Source organism: Mandrillus leucophaeus, unplaced genomic scaffold (genome assembly GCF_000951045.1).
Source record: "Mandrillus leucophaeus isolate KB7577 unplaced genomic scaffold, Mleu.le_1.0 Scaffold207, whole genome shotgun sequence".
NCBI lineage: Eukaryota > Metazoa > Chordata > Mammalia > Primates > Cercopithecidae > Mandrillus > Mandrillus leucophaeus.
In genome coordinates, this window is record NW_012102110.1 from 1,184,320 (window position 1) to 1,200,866 (window position 16,547).

Sequence of the window (16,547 nt, forward strand, 5' to 3'; positions counted from 1 at the left end):
TCAAAATTCAAATAATCAAATAGGTCATATCAGACTCTTGGGACTTTTTGATGTCCAGAGCTTTAGAGAGCAAGAGAAAGGGTGGAATTGATGCAAAGCCACCTGGGGCTTGGGTCAAGCATCTACCTGGCTCTGTTATTTGTATGCATACATCCCTTCTCCCTGCGAAGAGTCTGCTTGCCACATTTGGGAAAGGAGCCTAAAGGCTGATGTCAAGGTATAGGATGTTTGACTGAAGAAGTTTTTCCCCTAAAACCGTTTCAATTCAGCTCTAAAAACAAGCTCCTGAGGCTTGATGCTGGGCTCTGGAAAGACTCTTTCCAAAGTTCATCTGTATGTCTTCGAGAGATTTTACACGATTCACCCTTTTCCCCCTCACCATCCCGCTGAAGCAATGATAGGTCTCTTGATGCTCCCATTTCCAATAAAATAAAAGTCTCGAGGGTCTGAAAGGGTGAGAGGCTAGGATATCACCTTACTGACATAAGGGAAGGGAAGAATGAAACTAACCTCCCTCCCATTCCTAGATTCAAAATAGGGGCATTATTACCATGAACAATCGTGATCTCTCTGCCCCTGTAGAAATCTCCTAGGGTGACAGTCGAGCCCTGTTTTGAAGCTACTACTCGAACAGTCCTCCTGCTGTCTAAACAATCCAAGTAGGGGTCCCATTCCAGATTTCTCTTGCTGAGAGATTGGGCCCGGGTAGAGGACATGCCCAAGGATTCTCCCATGCGATCCTGGCAGTAGGACTTGAACTTCCACTGCACGACTGCAGGCTGATGGGAGGATGTTGAGAAGTGGCAGCGAAGCACAGTGGGCTGGAAGAGCATGGCCACCTTCTTCTTGTCAGGCACCGTGACCTGAAGGCCTTCGACAATGGCTGCAAAACAGAATAAACATGTCCAAACAGTGTCCATATCCTGGACCTCACCTTCCACCACATGGTCACACCTTTCCACTTCACTTACCTAACTTGTGTCACCTCAACCTCATTTTCACAATTACAATTAATGGCATTAATATCCATCTGGTTGCCTTGTGCAGAAACACACCCTCTAATATAGTTTGGATTTGTGTCCCTGCCCAAATCTCATGTCAAATTGGAAGAAGGGGCCTGGTGGGAGGTGACTGGATTATGGGGGGCAGGTTTCCCCTGTGCTGTTCTCATGATAGTGAGTTCTCATGAGATCTGATGGTTTAAAAGTGTGTGGCACTTCCACCTTCACTCTCATCCTCTCCTGCTGCCATGTGAAGAAGGTGCTTGTTTCCCCTTTGCCTTCCACCATGATTGTAAGTTTCCTGAGTCTTCTCAGTCATGCCTCCTGTTAAACCTGTGGAACTGTGAGTCAATTAAACATCCTTTCTTCACAAATTACGCAGCCTCAGACAGTTCTTTATAGCAGTGTGAGAGTGGACCAATACAACTTCACTCCCTATATCCAGTCAGGCATTAAGACGTATCAACTTAATCTCTTAACATCTTTAATATTTCATCCCTCCTCTTTAACCCCATTACTATTGCCTTTGCTTAGACTCTTCTCATTTCCTCCTTGTAATATTACGATAATCTTTTGGTCTTCCTGCCTTCCATCTGTCAACATCCAGTACACTCTTCTTGCTACAGTTCAGATGATCTTTCTAAACTGATTGTTATGGCTCTCTTTCTTAAGACCTTTCACTCATCCTCCATAGCCCTCAGGATAAAACCCAAAGTCCGTGGCAAAGTACTCCATCATCTAGTTCCTCTTACCTCCTCAGCCTTACCTCTTGCCTCTTGAAACACCTCTCTTTGAGCACCAAGCTCCAAGAGTATCAAACAACTAATAGCTTCCCCAGTGGGATATCCTGTTTCATGCCTCCAGGTCTTTGCACATGATGTCTCCTGTTTCTGGGATGCTTTTCCCTCACAAAGTTGCTTGGGCAACTTTTTTGCATCTTTTAAAACCCAGTTCAAGGGCTTCTTATATAGCCTTCTCTGACCAATAAGTTTATCACTTCCTCCTTTGTGCTATCAGTACACCCAGCATTTTCTTCTGTTACTCTCACAGTCTTCCATGTATTTCTTTTCATGCCTGTCAGGTCTGTCAGACTTATCAGGTATGGAAGGTATCTTACCTTGCTGCTCTGGCTTGTGAAGTCCATAGGTACTCAACAAATATTTGATAAATAATGACAATGAAGCCAGGAAGTATCACTTCAGGAGGAAGTGACTTCCCTTCCAGCTGGTGACCCAGCAAAGGGGACACAGATGAAGAGGAAAATAAGTCTTTGAGAGAAATGGAGGATTTCAGATCAAATGCAGTAGACTAAGTTCAAAAGCTCTGAAGGGTAATCAAAAGAAGGAAAAAGTTGGTGGGGGGGGGGTGCTAAAAAGCAGATGAGAAGTTTAAGTGGTAAAAAGATCCAACCTGAGGCTTGGTGACCAAGAAAGAATGAGAAATTTCAGTGAATGAGAGACCAGGGGAGTGTGTGAGAAGCAAAGGTCCCACATGAACTCAATGATAAGGTCTAGAAATTCCAAGCAAAGGGAACATAACTTTCTCAGTTGAATCGGAGAGTTGAGTTTCTAGCTTGATGTGAGGTTAGAAGCAGAAATAGAATTATGATGAGAGGCAGAAAAAACAAATATGAAGATATGATAAAGAAGTTCCAAATTGAATCCAGGAGACTGCTAAGTCAGCTTCAAGTAGCTTGGGGCAGAGACATGCAATAAAGGACTACTTTCCATGGGGTCCTGTCCTTTATTAGTGCCAGTGTTCACAATGACATCCTGCAAAGCCAACTCACTCCCACAGCTAAAGCATAAACTTATTTATGAATATGCCTCTTTACTGAAGGACTCTTGACAAGGGAAAGATATATATTTGTACTCATATCTTCTGACATCCAGACCTATGTCTCTATTCAGTGAAAGGAACGATGAAAAAGTAGGTCCTGATTCCTGTTGGGGAAAAGGGTTTCTGCATTCTGTAACATCTGGAAGTGAATACAACAGAGTATTTGAGATTTATCAAATCTCAAAGCATTTTGGACCTACCCTGTGCTCAACAGCTACCTACAGAATAAATGAAGAAATGTATGAGCAAATGAATGGCTATTAATATGGGAATTTCTAGGACTTTGCAGAGGAAATTAGTTAAATGAGTCAGAAGTGTAGTAAAATAGTGTTGGCATCAAATAGGAATGGCTTTGAATCTCATCTGATCATATACTAGTGATGGTTTCTTAAGCAATCGGAGACTCATTTTCCTCACCTATAGAATGAGCATCATAATACTTACTCTCAGAGTTGTTAACAAACGTTCTTTCATTGGGCACCTTCAGAGAGTAGACTCAGTAGAAGAGCACTGTGACCGGTAAAGAGTAGGTCTCAAATGCTAATTCTCCCTCACCTTGCCAACCTTTCCCCTCACCTCCCATCCTGAATCTTGATAACCATCCATCACCACCAGGCTTGATTACATCCAGATTATGCAGATCAGCCCCATCAAAAGGCAAACAATTCTATCTGGAAGCCCACTGAAGAACCCTAGTTCCCATGCTTCCCTTCACCACCACTAAATGTTGATGTGGCTAATTCCTTTCTCCCTCACTTACGTAGCTAGATTAGGAAAATCAATTTCTTTATAGTTTCTCCTTAAATTCTAGCGCGTTTTTTGACCTTGTAATTATTCTTCAAATCCTTAGTTACACCCCAATTTTTCAGGTAATAAAAATAGGAACAAGTGAGGTGAAATGACTTCAATTAGCAGTGGTTGAGGCTGGATAACCACTCACAGGCACCATTCCCATACAAGGCTGTGTGCTTGACCACACTTCTTTTCTGCTCCACTGCTATTCTGGCACTGCTTGGGAAATCACATTTCCTAGCCTTTCCTTTTTTCTCCTTTCTGACTTTTGTTTTAGGTTCAAGGAGTACATGTGCAGGTCCATTACACGGGTAAATTGCGTGTTGCAGGGGTCTGGTGTACAGACCATTTCGTCACCCAGGTGGGTGCTGTACAAAAGTGTGGTGAGATTTATTTATTTTTTTAGAGAGAAAGTTTGCGGTTTTGTTCATTAGATAATTACTGAGAATAACCTTCCAAGCTCTGTTCTCTGTTAACGAGATTAGCCATTTGAGCAAGCCACTGGCCTCTCTTAATCAATTATTAATAGAGGTTGGTCAATTCTCAGCTTCTATTACATAAACATAAACTCATGCTCCAAAAAAATAAAAATAAAAAATACACTCTCAGAAACATCTGCCTTTTTATAGCATGATACTTAAAGGCATGGATTTTGTAGTCAGTCCTAAGTAAGAATCCAGGCTCTACATGACCTCAAGCAAATTACTCAACTCTGATGAGTTTCAGTTTCCTTGCTGGCAAAACCAGAATAATAGTAACTACCTTATGGAGTTGTTTGAGGGTTAAGTGAGATTGTATCCTAAGTATTTAGAATAATACCTGGTATGTAGTGAGCATTCAATAAATGTAGCTGCTAACGTTGCTGAGGCTATCAAGAGCAGTCTGCTGACTTCTGTGAAGTTACAAACCTAGAGCTACGCAAGCACAGAGATCAAGGTGTGAGATGCCGAGTGTATATAGGGCAAAACCTGCACAAGAATGCTGGAATATGTCATCAGGAGTTCAACAGCGACAGTGCCTGGGTATGCTCCTCACTGCACATCGCTTATACACCTCCTGGAACTCAGAAGTAGAGAGTAACCCTGTGTGTGTGTGCACACATGCATACACATGTGCGTATGTATAGGCACAATGAAACTCTAAGCTAAAGGTAGACCTGGAAAAGACAGGACTAGAATTCCAAATAAATGTCAGTTTATTGGATCTTTGAGAACCACAGAGTGACGTGTTGGAGATAAAAGTAAAAATGCCAATCCCTCCTTCCGCACCACAGGTTTCAAACTGTAAGATGCATGCCATCCAGTCCCCAAACTGCCCTGACCAAGTTTATCAGGACCCCCATTCCCACTGGAGGGCAGGGTCTAGAAATGCTCTTCTGGCCCTAACCCTGGATCCCTGGTGAGTGCCTAGGTTTCCTATAATCACTGGGCAGCATCTCTTTCTCTCAACTGTGTTTACCTTATTTGGAGACTGTTTTTCCACCTTGGTATCCTGATTTCCAATCCAGTTGCTCCACTGGGTCTGAACCCTTGCCCTGGACTCTGGCCTGCCTGCCTGGGACCCTAATACCAGCCCCTTCTCCTGAGGGTCCAATATTGTTTCCTATACTCTTCATGCATGGCTGATCCAAATGTGAACCTGTGATGCTGCTATCCATCTAACTTCAAAAAATACCTCTCATGGGACCCCCACAGATCAGGCCTCTCAGAGCTGGTAGCTAATTTGGGTGGGGACTAGGATTGCCAGTCCCCTGTGGACACTGAAGTTTGACCTGGAGATATCCTCTCTCTGGCTCCCATTCCCAAGAGGTCTGCCCTGGGAGTAGGGGAGTATCCTGAGCTGGGGTTCTATCTCTTAAGAGTTTTTGTTTTTGTTTTTCAATTTTCCTACTTGTCAGATGCCAAAAACCAGGTACCAAGAACAAGTACTTCTTATGCTGCAGTCTATACAGGCTAATAAGAATATGTAACTGTAAGTTTGAATTCCAGATAAATTAAACATTTTCAGCCTCTTTGTAGTGATAAGCTGTGCATTTGATCTAAGAAATCTCATTTGCTCCCAAGGTTCCAACTACCAGTTATGTCTCACACCCCCAACTCCCTTAAGCCTCATCTGCATACTTAACAAACACTTTAAATTAAACGTGTCTAAACCTCATTCATCATGTTTTCCCACCCTAGCTCTTTTTTATAAACTCATCCTTTCTCTATCCCTCGCTCTTTTGCCAAAATACCACTTAACCTATTGCCCTAGATAGAAATCTTAGTTTTGATAATTTCCTCTCTGTCCCTGACCACATTCAGTTGGTCACTAAGTCTAAATATCTCTCAAATTTGATCCTTTTCTCTTCCCACTGTCACTCCCTTAAATCAAGTTTCTATTTCTGCTGCTAGATAATAGATGTAAAATGTTTACTGTGTGTCAGGGATTGTGCTAAGCATTTTTCACGTAGTATCCTAATGAATTCTCTCAAAATCCTAGAAAGTAGGCATTGTTATTACACCTGTTTTATAGATGAAGAGACTGATGCTCAGAGAATGCTTGTATGCATGTATCTTGCCTAACATCTCAAGGTTAGCAGGTGACAGCAGTTCGGGTTTGAACCTAGATTGACTGGCTCCAAAGATCTTCACCATCCTTTTACACAGGTCCTCACCACCACCTGGGTTTGACAATAGCCAACTAAATGGTCTTCCTACTTCCTACTTTCCAATCCACTCTCCATATTTTTCTAGAATACTGTTTTTAAAACACACATCAATCATGTCAGTTCCTGCTTTAAGGCCTCCATCGATTCCCCATTCCCTCCAGGACAAAATTGAAATACCCTGACATGGCATATGAAGTTTTCTCCTTGACATGGCCCCCAGTATGCTCCAGTCATACTGAAATATTTCCCATCCTTTGACCATAAGTATGTTATCCACTCCTCCTGGGCAAATATCAGGCCATTAACTGAAGGAGTTCCTGGGAGGCAGACACAGAGAAGCACTGAAAAAGGGTCTTGCCCACACATAAACAAGCATACGCTGGCACAACGGGAAGGCTGGGCCTCCAAGTCCAGGCACTGGTAACACCATATGGGACTTGAGTTTCAAACTCCTATAAAGAAATTTACAGAGGTGCAGAAAGAACCTGTGCTTCATCCTATAGACTAAAGTAGGTATTCTGGAAAACTAGAGAGAGGCACCTTAGGGAAGAGAGCAAAAGAGAGGAAAAGAAGTGAAGCAAGGCAAAGAATTATACTGTAGAGATTACATCTATAAAAATTAGACCTTCTAAATCTAAAAAAAAAAAAAAAATTAAGAATTCCTCACTGAAAGGACTAGAATTGAAGACCATAGGTGGTTTTCTGCTTTGCAGAGGAGGGGGTCATCATTTTTAGACCACCAGACTATCCTTTTAACTGTTTTGGTGCCCTGACCTCCAGGAAAACCACCCTTGACTATCTAATTTTAATTCAACCAAAAACATATTTTGAAACACTACTCTAAGTTCTGGTAAAACAGATTTAAAAGACCAGTCCCTCATCTTGAGAAATTCAATGTAAAGTTCATTTCTAACTATAAGGTCCCTGAGGGCAGGGGCCAGGATTTGGTTGACTTTGTATCCCTAGCATACAGCAAAGGCAAAGAATATAGGTGAAGCTAAAAAATGTGGAATGCATCAATGAATGAATGAAAACCAAACCTGTGAGTCTGAGGGGCCTTTCTTAGCAGGTGGTCCCCAGCTCAGAGAATGGATTCTGGCCAATAACTAGGAAAGTTGCCTAAAGGTAGAGTGAAGAGTGACAGCTCAGAGCAGCAGCCCCCATCTCAGCTAATCTCCAGGTGTAGGTACCTCGTCACCAGGCTAGGGAAGATCAGCTTCAAGTGCAGACAATGTCTCGCTGCATGTGCAAAAAAAGGTCCTGCCCCAATTCTCACGTAAAGAAAAAGATTCTATATATGATGAACTGTGTTCTTGCAAGAATAACAAACACAGACTCTAAGGCAATGCTATTCTTATTTTTAGCACTTTCAGTTTTTTCAAAGCAAGTTCCTTTCCCCCACTAGTTGTAAGCTATTCCTGCCAGCATCTTTGGGAGGCAGCCCTATAAGCACAGCCCCATTTTAGAGAAACAAAGATTGCTGCTAAAGGTCATGGAAAAATATCATCATTAGAGACAGGCATCTTTAGAAATACTGTATAATGCTCACCGTCCCTTAACTCTTTTGAGTACCAAAAGCAGGATTTGACCTCAGAATTGCCCATTCTTGGCCTTCAGGTTCTTTCTTCATTCAGTATGACAATATAGTTTGAGTATCCCTTATCTCAAATGCTTGGGACCAGCAGTGTTTCAGATTTCAGGGTTTTTTGGATTTTGCAATATTTGCATATACATGAAGAGATAGCTCGGGGATGGGACCCAAATCTAAACACAAAATTCAATTATGTTTCATATATAGTTTATACATATAACTTGAGGGTAATTTTATATAATATTTTTAATAATTTTGTATATGAAACAAAGTTTGTCTACATTGAACAACCAGAAAGCAAATGTATCAGGTATAGAATTTTCCACTTTTGGCATTATATAGGCACTCATAAAGTTTCAGATTTTGGAGCATTTTAGATTTCAAATTTTCAGATTAGCAATGCCCAACCTGTACAAATCTTTCTTTGCCTGCCTTCAAGTTAGGTATTCTTTTTTTTTTTTTTTTGACAGGGTCTCTCTCTGTCACCCGGGCTGGAGTGCAGTGGCACCGTTGTGGCTCCTTGCAACTCCGTCTCCTGGGTTCAAGCAATTCTCCTGCCTCAGCCTCCTGAGTGGCTGGGATTACAGGCACGTGCCACCATGCCCAGATAATTTTTTTGTTTTTTTTAGTAGAGGCGGGGTTTCACCATGCTGGCCAAGCTGGTCAAGTTAGGTATTCTTTAAGAAATTTCTCTTTTGTTTTTACAGTTTTAACACGTTGTCCCAATTTCCTAAAATACTTTTTAGGAACAACTAATGGGCAGGTTTTTTAAGTGTAGGAGATGAATAGGGGGATGAGTAAACACCTCCTCTGGGTTTGGTCATAATTCAGACAAGGAAAGAAAGCTTGTTCAGCCCTTAGTAGTACTGTCAGGATGAGAATAAAACATTTTGGGAAATATTTAAAGACAAGGCTAAAAGTATAAAGACAAAGAAAATGCAGCTTGAATCTTTTTTTCTTCTCGAAATAGGAACTATTCATCGCCTTGATAAACTTGTGTTAAAAAAAAACCTAAAAAACTAAAAAAAAAAGGCTTTACCAAGAATAGTAGACACTGCCTTGGAATCTGCCTATTTTCTGAGTCTCATTCTCCAGCTTTCTCATTGATTCTGTGAGTTAATCAACTTCTTTCCAATAAAGTCCTTTCCTGCTTAATTTGGCCAGAATCAGTTTCTCGTTTGTTACCATGGTATACCTGATTGCTCAATCCACTTTAGGAGTAGGGTAACCAGATGTACCGTCTTGAAATTTTTAAAAACATGATAGTGTTGTCATATGTTTTCCCCCAAAGAGTCTCAAAAGCAGCAATGTGTCACTCTTTTCCAACGGGCCATGGTAAATATCAGTGCTGCCACTGCCCAGGTGGATTTTTGCTCACGGCATAATTATTTGCTGCCAATAACTCTGGTGTCTGTTTACACAAATCTTGCTATTCTTCAAGCATATTTTCTCCAAATGGGCCATCCTTTCTTGTTCTCTGCCACCACTGTGTAGGTAAAAGCTAGAAACATTTTCTTTCTGTCTCATTTGCCTCATCTTCCACAGATCTGAAATGAATTCATGGGTGATGTCTAGCTGGCTTACATGCTGTTCCAATGGGACAAAGCAGTGCTAAAAGGGTCTTTACCCTGCAATGTGGAGGTACTTTGAAAACTGTCTTGGTTTCCAAGTGGGTCAGACTTCTGGGATGGAACAGCCATTTAGACAGGAAAAAACTCCTCTACAAAGCTCTTATCAGCCTTTACCAACTTGTTATCCATATCTCCTGTGTAGATCTCTTTCCTAAGCTCCAGAATCAAATATACAACTTCACTGTCCATCAAGATGTTATGCAAGCACCTCAAACTCATCTATCTGTAGATGGAGACACCAACTATCTCCTTCTTCCTTTCAGTAATAGAAATTCCCAGGTTTAATTTGGCCAGCCAAGTAGTATATATTTCCTAGCCTCTCTTTTAGCTAAGTGTGGCCATGTGACTAGGTTCAGGACAAAGGTATGTTAGAAGTGATGTGTGTAACGTCTGGGCCACCTCTCTCAAAACAAGTGGCTTGCCCTGGAACTCTGCTTTTCCTGCCCCTTCCTGCTGAGGAATGGCTATGAGCAGTCTTGGAAGCTGCATGTTGGAAATGGTAGACTTATCCCCACAGATTTGGACTCTTACAGGAGGGAGAAATACACTCTTTTGTGTGGGTTACAATATTTTAGGATCTCTTAGTTATAACAGTTTAGGCTATACTTCAAATGGGAAGGAAGGAAGGTAGGAAGGTAGAAAGGGAGGGGGAAGGGAGGGAGGGGAACGTTCATCTTCCTTCCTTAACATATTTCTCCTGGCTGGATGCTGTGGCTCACGCCTAAAATTCCAGCACTTAGGGAGGCCGAGGTAGGCAGATTATTTCAGGACAGGAGTTCAATACCTGCCTGGCCAACATGGCGAAACCCTGTCTGTACTAAAAATACAAAAGTTAGCCGGGCATGGTGATGTGTGCCTATAGTCCCAGCTTCTTGGGAGGACGAGGTACAAGAACTGCTTGACCTGGGAGGCAGAGGCTGTAGTGAGCTGAGATGGTGCCACTGCACTCCAGCCTGGGCAATAGAGTGGGACTCTGTCTCAAAACAAAACATAACAAAACAAATTTCTCCTCTTGTGTTAGTTCATGTTGATGAATGGCATCTCCAGTAGTCTCCAGCCAGAAACTTGGAGGCACTTTGACGCTCTCTCCCCTTCAACCACCACATCCATCCAAGCCAGTCCTATGTCCTCCACCTCTGGTCACTCTGTCCACTTCTCTCATCCTCACTGTACCATGTGAGTTGAGGATCTCATCGTGTCTTGCCATGCTTTCTGCAAGTGTCCCCTAGTTGATTTCTGCTACAAGCCTTGTCCACATCTAATCTACTCTCCACACTGAGGTCCACGTGATATTTCTAAAACGCACATCTGATTGTGCCACTCTCTTGCTCTGACTCTTAAAAGATTCCCTCTAACCTTCAGGAGCACAAAAACTCCTCTGACATGGGGCCACTACCTTCCATTCTTCCTACAGTACTAAATACTCTAACCATACTAAAGCATTTGAGTTTTCAGAAAACATCATGCCCTCCCTTGATTCTTGGCCTTTGCACAGGCTGTTCCCTTTGCAGACTCCCCTTCCCCCATGCCACTCTTCTCTGGCCAACTCCTACTTATCCTTCAAGACTTGCTCAGCTATCACTGCCTCTAGAAGCTTCTTCCTGTTCTTAGAGCAGTCACAGTACCCCAAAGAATCACATCACTTTCCCTGAGAATTTCTTATTTAGCCATCTATCCCCCCAACTAATAACAAGCTCCCTCTGCAGACTTCTAAAGACTGATACATGGTAAGTACTCCATACATGTGTTGAATAATTTAACCTAGTAGACAGATTATAGTATTTATTCCCAGTGATTTGTTTCTTCCCCATCCTTGCGTTGGTCCCTGTGGGCAGAGTATACTTACCACCCCGTAGACTATAAGCTTGGCCACATGACTTGTTGGGTCAATGGGTTGTGAGCAGATGTGCCATAGATATGGCCAAGCAGAAGCTTTAAAGGCATCTGTATGGGTTGGCTCTGCCCTTGCCCTGACCCCCTTGAGCATTTGCCCTCCACTGTGAGAACAAAATGCTCAGATAGTGGTTGCTCCTTCATCCTGGGTCTTGGAGTAAGAAGATAATTAGAATTGAGCCAAGTCCACCAAACCTAGCCAATCCATAACTACCCACAGCTGACTGCAGGTCTCATATAATATGAGCAAGAACTAAGTGTATATTGTGAGCTATTGAGATTTGGGCACTGCTTGTTTCTGCATCAAAATACTGACAAATACATCCAGTTTGGGTTCATAATAAGTACTGAGGGCCTGCTGTGTGCCAAATATTGTGCTAGAAGTTTTATATAACTTCATTTTAATTATCACAACAATCCTATAAGGTAGGTTAGCTTTCCATTTTAAAGCCAAAAAATAAAAATAAAAAAATAAAAAATAAAATCCTAAGCTGGCATTCAAATCCAGGTCAGTTTGAGCCTTACCACCCCCTCTACACACTGCCTCCTGGTGAGCCAAGGGCATGGAAGGAGTGAGGATGCAGGGCCTCAGCTGAATGCAAGGGCCCTACTCCTCATTCAGCACCACTTTCTGTAGGGTTCCACATGCTGAAGGAGAACAGAGGAAGCAGCATGTTCTTCTGAGTTCTTCCTTGTTCCTTGGCCTGTAAAGAACTCTAGTCATCCAAAACACCTTATTTCATTTTCAGAGAGCCAAAAACTATCTTGAAGACTGAGACTTTAAGCATGCATATGCTATAGCTACATCCTGTGTGGCTCCTGAGAGCACAGCAGCAGCCCCTAGTCCCAGATGGGCTCTGATGTGCCATCAGTTTCTGCTCTGTCACTGGGGCACATCCTCTGCTCTCATGTGCCTTGCTGGAGTCCTCTTCATTCGCTCCTTTCCCACTAGATCTCAGGATTTCATTACGAAAAACTAACTGCCATTGTTTCTCACTTTTCTTGCACTATTTCCCTGAGTTCTATGAACTCTGTGCGTCAATATCCAATGCCCCATAATAGACACCACGTATGTTCTCCTAAATCAGGAGTTACAGTTTGATCTACTTTAACCAGAAAAGAATGTTTCCCTGAATTGAGGCACTTCAAATAACCAAGTCATATTAAGGCAGTGACATGATTTCTTATTCTTTTAACCAGTAAGGTATCATGGATTTGGACAAGTCATCTATTTCCTCTGAGCCTTGGTCTTCTTAAGTATAGGTAGGCAACACCGGCCTCACTTACTTAGCAAGATCAAATGGGATAATGTCTATAAAAGCCATTTAACACATAGAAAAGCATCATAGCATGTAAATAAGTGAGAACAACATTGGGAAAAAGAAGGCATAAGAGTTAAAATAGTTGGAAGGGCTGAATAGGTGAGTCCTAGAACAAAAATTTTGGACTAGAAGGGACATTCTAGGACCAGGTTGGCTGGAGTAAGATTCATCCCATCTGGTCCAAAGTACTTGCCTCACTTTACCAGTTCCCAGTATGACCACATTTAATTGCTCAGAGTAGAACCTGTCCTGTCCAGCAAGAGCTCCATTTGTTCTTCTGAAAATTCAAGCAAGAGCTCTTCCTTTCTACCTGGTGTTTTTCATTTCAATCATTAATGGTCTGGGAAAGTCTGAAAAGAAAAAAAAGAAAACTGGGTCTCCCTTGATGGCTCTTCCTGGGTAAATTATAAAAGGAATTATGTACCTGTTACTCTTTAGCTTTCATTTATAACTCATCAAATTTTAATGGGGAAAATTTCAGAACCCTAGAATCTTAGAGCTGAAGTTAACTTTAAAAATCAACTTGCTCAATATTTAAGACCAAGATCCAAACCCACGGTTATACAGTGATTTATGGAGGAGGTGGGACTAGAACCTAATCCTCAGCTCCCAGGTCAGGGCTCTTTCCACTAACCGTGTCCTGATACTAATACTACTAACACTGAACTAAGCACTAGGTACTTGCACTGTGGTGCGAGTAGTGCAAGACTACTCACACACTGATACTCAAGTTTATATAAACTAGCCACCCAGAATATTCCTATGTCTAAAATGTAAAGAGTGATGAGGATATTGAAACAACTTCCCTCTCCTAGTCCAGAGAGAAACATCCAGGCTGGGGGATGATGCCGAGTTGGCAGAGCTGTGCTAAAGTGATGAAAGAAGATGAACGAGGTAAGTTCCATGGAGAAAAGTAGAACAGAGGAGGAAGAGAAATTGGAAGGTATACAGGACAGGAAAAGAGATAACTGAAGTTGAGGTGTCAGCAGTCTCTAAAAGTGATTCTTCTTTCTCCAGGGCTAATAACAACATTTTAACTCTCTACATCCAAGCCTATCCTTCAGTCACCAGGTGTCTACCTGAACATGAAACCAGACCAAGTAGTGATCATTCCCTGATACCTCCCTTCCCACTGCAGGCTGGGTCGGGGGCCCCTTCAAGGCACTCCAGAGTGCAGATCTTTACCATTGCTTTCGCATAATGCTACTCCATAACTGGTGTCTCCATCACCCGACTGAGTACCTTAAAGGCAAGGGCTATGACTTATTCATCTTATTAACCCCAGCATAATTTCTGGGACATAGGAGTAACTCACTCACTGACTATTCATGAACAAATATCTTAACATAGCTGTCACGTTTTCTGGGAATTTGTTTCAGAGCTGCTGCACCACTCCTGGTTTGGGTTGAGTGTGCTTCCTCCATGCTCTCACAGCAGGGGTATGGCTCTCATCAAAGGACCTTTAACGACCATAACAAAATGACTGGAAAACTTGGTTTTTGGTTTTTGTTTTGAGACAAGGTCTCACTCTGTTACCCAGGCTGGAGTACAGCGGCACAATCTCAGTTCACTGCGGCCTCTACTTCACAGGCTCAAGCAATCCTCCCACTCAGCCCCCTGGGTAGCTGGGACTACAGGTGCAAGCCTGTAATTGGCTAATTTTTTTTGTATTTTTTGTAGAGATGAGGTTTCACCATGTTGTCCAGGCTGGTCTCAAACTCCTGGGCTCAAAGAGATCCGCCTGCCTCAGCTTCCCAAAGTGCTGGGATTATAGGCATGAACAACTGCACCTGGATGAAAACCTATTCGAATCACTGACTAGACTGACAACTCTTTGAGGGCAAGGACTAAGTCTTTTAGTGCCTCATTTTCAGTACTTATTATAATCCTTACAAATCACAAAAATTTAATATGTGCTTGTATAATAGACAAACAAGTGAAACCAAAAGAAATGCTAAGCCAGGGCCGGGCATGTGGCTCACATCTGTAATCCCAGCACTTTGGAAGGGCAAGGCAGGCATATTACCTGGGGTGGGGAGTTTGAGACCCACATGGCCAACATGGTGAAACTCTGTCTCTACTAAAAATACAAAAATTAGCCAGCTGTGGTGGCACATGCCTGTAATCCCAGCAACTTGGGAGGCTGAGGCTTGAGAATTGCTTAAACCCAGGAGGTGGAGGTTGCAGTGAGCCGAGATGGTGCCAAAGCACTATGGCCTGGGTGACAGAGTGAGACTCTGAGTCTCAAAAGAAAAAAAAAAAAGAAAAGAAAAAGAAATGCTAATACATCAAGCAATCTTTATTACAGAGATAGCCAAAGAAGCCTCCAGGAAAACACACCGCTTGCTCCAGGAGTGTGTTCCCAGAGTGTTGACACAGCTCCAGCGTTTCTCACAGCCTCTGCTGCCAGGAAAGGATGAAACGCCACCCATATTCAGGAACAAAGACAGAGTGAACCCTCCTTCAAGTCTTATTGCTAGATGGCACCTGTTGCTAAAATAGCAGCTGGTAAGCATTTTGTTTTGTTCAAAATAACAACAACAACAGCAGCAATAACAAAACCAATATATTACAGGAAGCAACATCACAATGACAATAAGGAATCATGAGGCTAAATATATAACAGGAAGAAACACAGAATTTTAGTAATGAAAGACAAGGAAGGAGCTGCTAGAGCCTGGAGGAAAAAACTGAAGTGTTGATTAGAAATTGCTCAGCCTGCATTAAAAAAGAGAAACAGGAGGAGAGGGGAGCGGAGGAGAAATAGAGAGGGAGTGGGAGAGAGATGATGGGGAGAGAAAGGGAGGGAGAGGAAGAATGAATGTGGTTTTTTTTCCTGGCTCTCTGTCTCATTTTTAATCTGTCCTTCCCTGTCTCCCTTCCTTTCTACCACCCCCTCAAAAGAGAATTCATTGATTGGGCTGGACTAAAATTTCTCACCTTTCCTCTCATGGTTCTCTGTGAAGAATGAGTCTGAATTCTTCTCCTCCTTGTCTGCTTCTGTCTCCTCCCTCCCCTCCCCAGCCGCCATTGTTTGCTCCTTTACTTTGCTGAGGCTGAGAGGCAGCTTATCTGTCCACACCTCTGACAGCAGTGATGGGATGAGGGGAAAGCAGGAGCAGGGAGCAGAGGATGATCAATGGGATCCCAGGAGTCAGCCTCACTTTCACAGCAAAGAATCCCCAGCCATCTGACAGCTGAGCTGGTCCTGATAACTAACCTGTTGCCTGATTCCAAGCAGAACAGCCTCTCCAGGTGCAGGTGGCAGAAGGTACAGACAAAGCATCACCTCCCTCAAAACAAAAATAAAACAAAAAGTCCTCCAGCAAAAAGCCCGGAGAAGCAGCTTAGGAAAGGGCAAATGAGACTGGTCTGGGGTTCGGGAGAACTGGGATCTAGTCCCTAATCAATCATGAACGTGCTATGTGCATACTGCCTCTATAGGACTCCATCTGTATAAACTGAGAGGGCTGAACTACAGTTCCTGTAGTCCCCTCCAGTGATATCATTCTATTTCATAAAAAGCTGTGAGCCATCTAAAGAGAGCTCTATGTTTCCCTTCTTCTGTCACTCCCTGCAAACCCCCAGAGTACTTCTTTTAGGCAGACCCCAGTGTGTCTGTAAGAGCACCTCTGACTCAGGGACCCCTCCCCAAATGCCTGGCTGACTTCAGGGCTGTTGTGATACAGGCTCAAGGACTAAGTGCCCTGAGAATATTGACAACCGAGAGTAGAGGCAGATTAAGGATGTGAAGAATCAGTGAGGGTGGGAGTGGAAGGCACCGGGAGGCTAGGGGAGCAGGGAGGCATGGATCAGCCAAACCCTGAA

The 16,547-nt window shown here is 42.8% G+C and overlaps 1 protein-coding gene across 1 annotated transcript in view; it reads right to left on the reverse strand.

Moving 5' to 3' along the window:
• ILDR2 (immunoglobulin-like domain containing receptor 2) overlaps positions 1 to 15,750 on the reverse strand; it is a 64,851-nt gene extending 49,101 nt beyond the window's left edge. The window contains exons 1-2 of the mRNA XM_011979971.1: positions 15,660 to 15,750; positions 551 to 883 (exon numbers count right to left, since the gene is read on the reverse strand). Of these exons, the coding sequence (XP_011835361.1) occupies positions 551 to 883; positions 15,660 to 15,750 (424 nt within the window). The remainder of the gene's footprint in view (positions 1 to 550; positions 884 to 15,659) is intronic.
• Between the last annotated feature and the right edge of the window lie 797 nt (positions 15,751 to 16,547).